Source organism: Mizuhopecten yessoensis, unplaced genomic scaffold (assembly GCF_002113885.1).
Source record: "Mizuhopecten yessoensis strain PY_sf001 unplaced genomic scaffold, ASM211388v2 hete_36127582, whole genome shotgun sequence".
NCBI classification, from domain to species: Eukaryota; Metazoa; Mollusca; class Bivalvia; order Pectinida; family Pectinidae; genus Mizuhopecten; species Mizuhopecten yessoensis.
Window position 1 is genome coordinate 138 of NW_018485831.1, and position 3,037 is coordinate 3,174.

The following is a 3,037-nucleotide window of genomic DNA, read 5'->3' on the forward strand; positions in this document are numbered from 1 at the left end:
AGGTCACTAGTCGCAGGTGACCTAAAAAGTGTAGCTATAGCTACGTTAGATAAATCGTTTTTGAAAACTTGTTTATTACTAGTCCTTAAATAAACGGGAAACTATCTTCACATCACTATTATACAATCTGCTTTGAAGGAGTTACTTCCCCTTTGTGTATCTTCAAAGCAAATGTCTTTCATATTTGAGTTCTTATCAGGGACACACACAGGAGCAGTCTGCAGCCGGACACATACGGCAACAGTCCTTACCTTGGATACACAAAGGTACACTCCTTATCAGTGACACACACAGAATTACAGTCTTTACTTGGAATTTACATAGATAACATTCTTAACATGGATTTTCACACGTACACAGGTACAGTCCTTATCAGGGACACACACAGGTACAGTCCTTATTTGGATACAAAGGGTAAACTCTTATCTGTGATACAATCCTTACCTAGGACACAACAAGACAAATGACCTGGGACACACATGCAGACACATTGTATTTCATTAACAGAGGCAAGTCCTTGCCTGGGACATTAGCAAGAACAATCATTACCTGGGACACTTACTTGCAGACACATTGTCTTTCATTCACAGAGGTAAGTCCTTGCCTGGGACATAAGCAAGAACAACCCTTACCTGGGACACATGCAGGCACCGCTTCTGGATTCCAGGGATTTCCCATTCTGCACTGCATGGATAGGTTAGTAGTAGGATATTGGTAGAACACATAGCCTGACTCACAGGTTAGTGTACAGGAGTAACCACCTGCTACTTCATTGCAAACTTTACTTCCATGTAAGGGCGTAGTCAATGCTAAAGGTGAACAGGGATCAACTAAAAAAACAAAATGAAAAATGTAATTAGAATAGGTTTCTTGTCACTTTTATGTTCAATAATACACCGAAAAGATGATATGTAGTATTTAATGACACCAAATACATATTAGTGTTAAGATACGTATATTGAATACGATGAACATGAAATTCAGTTAAAATGATACATAGTGATCATTCAAATATTTCACTAGCTGTTGAGAGGTATTATGGCATTAAGATTATTGTGACCAGCCGAATGCTTTGCTGAATACTATGACACTTCACAACATCTTATATCAGTTAGTCTGACATGTTATACAATTTGGAAAATGAAGGTATCATAATATTTATAACATGTCAGGCATAACAACGTTACATATTACAAAAGGACAAATTACCTGTTTAATTAAACTCTATCATAAATCTAGGTCGTAAAAATCTCCTTTAAGTTAAAACATGTAGGACAGTATCCTCCGACTGTGTTTTTACACTTATATCCATTATTATAAAACTATATTTATATCAAAGGTTGCGATAAATTCACTATTTCATAATGTTGAATTGTTAAAGTGAACTGTAAATTCCTGTAATAACTTACTTTTGACGGCCACATCAAAGTTGCAGACAGCCGAGTTGGAAGCAGCATCCCGTACTATGATTGTGACAATATGACTGCCCAGATTACTGCCACTCACAGTCAGGGTAGTAGGATTGATGATAACATCTGTTATACCTACAATATCCGACTTGATGATGTCGCTTTCAAGCACAGTGTCCACCTCCTCAGATGAGGAAACATCTTTTACTGAAATTGTACGGGAGGGAGGGCATGTCACCTGTGGTTTTACAATATCTGAAACAATAAATGGAAGGCAAGACATGTGATTTCTGGAAAACAATATATGAAATGCAAGGCATGTCATATCTGGTTTATTAAATAAACAAGCTCAAAAAGGCTTCACAATGAGACCTAAAGCGCCTGTATCTCTCACCGAAATATTTAAATATTTTCTTCATTATTAATATTTCAAAAATATCTTATTCTGGGCTTTGCCTCGCAGTACCAATCAGGAGAGAATCGTTACTTTAACAGCATATGATGTCAGGGTCGTAGTAATATTTCATAGCAAACTAAGAAAAATATACTCGTCAAGAATTGCCGTTTTTTTAAATACTCAACACCAAATTTCCCTCTTTTGAACATTAGCCATCAGTCTCCAAGAGGCTTCACTCTTCTTTATAAAGCATTGAATTCAAGGTTTTAAGAAACCATGCACTCATTGTATGCAAATTTTGTTAAGAGCCTTATATATGTGCATTGTGTAAAGGGGACTGGCTGGGTTATGGCACTAAGTCCGCGAGGTAGGGGCCCAGCCCTTGGCGAATTCCTGACTGCCTAAGAGTAGTCGGCTCTTCCTGCATAACAAATGTTTACTTTCTTGAAGGGTGGAAATTTCAACCATTTTAATATATCGACTCTAAATCTATCAGTTGTGTTACATGTATAAATGATTCTTGATTGGGTAACTCAACTAGTCCCTGGACCTACTGCGTCATCAGGAATGGAACTGGACCCGGAGACCAATCCTACTTGCATAATTGTGTTTCGTTTCTGCAGTCAAAGCAAACGATTTAGATGGTAATTTGTGAGGATACCGACTGTTTGCATGTACTGAATTTGTTACGTTACTTCGTTACTTCATTCCTGGTAGTATGAATGCATTCATCTTTTCATATCTTATACATGTTATTGTATTATTATGTGACTATATGGTCGGGATTTCAACCGTTTAAATGACCCAGAATCTTTGTCAATTAGGGAGAGACTGGACTAAGGACCGATTCTGGTAGCATTATAGTGTTCATCTCCTCATGTCAAGTACTAATATAGGGTTATGTGGTAAGGATTTAGGTCCGCAAGTTATCTTTGAAGAATTTTAGTATTTATCTCTGAAAGCCTAGCAAAACATATATGTATGCCCTTCTGAGTGGGAATCGTGGCTTTCCTTCCGAGATGTAGTTATAAGATGAATGGTCCCTTTTCCTAGTAGAAAATATTACTAAAACACTGTAATGACATCCGTGTACTCGTCTAGGAAGTGTAGGACCCTGCAGCAAACAACCCCTTAACCCCGTCTACGACCATTAGCCCTCCAACACTGGGTCACGGTAGCCGAGTGCTTAAGGCGTCTGCCTGTCTACAATCATTAGCCCTCCAACGCTGGG

The 3,037-nt window shown here is 38.1% G+C and overlaps 1 protein-coding gene across 1 annotated transcript; it reads right to left on the bottom strand.

Annotated features, from left to right (window-relative positions):
* Positions 1-543: 543 nt before the first annotated feature.
* LOC110444965 lies at positions 544-1,699 on the bottom strand (the record flags this gene model as incomplete). Its single annotated transcript, XM_021489327.1, has 2 exons — positions 544-830; positions 1,410-1,699. Coding segments are annotated over 2 exons (562 nt in total), but the record flags the coding sequence as incomplete, so codon positions are not given.
* Between the last annotated feature and the right edge of the window lie 1,338 nt (positions 1,700-3,037).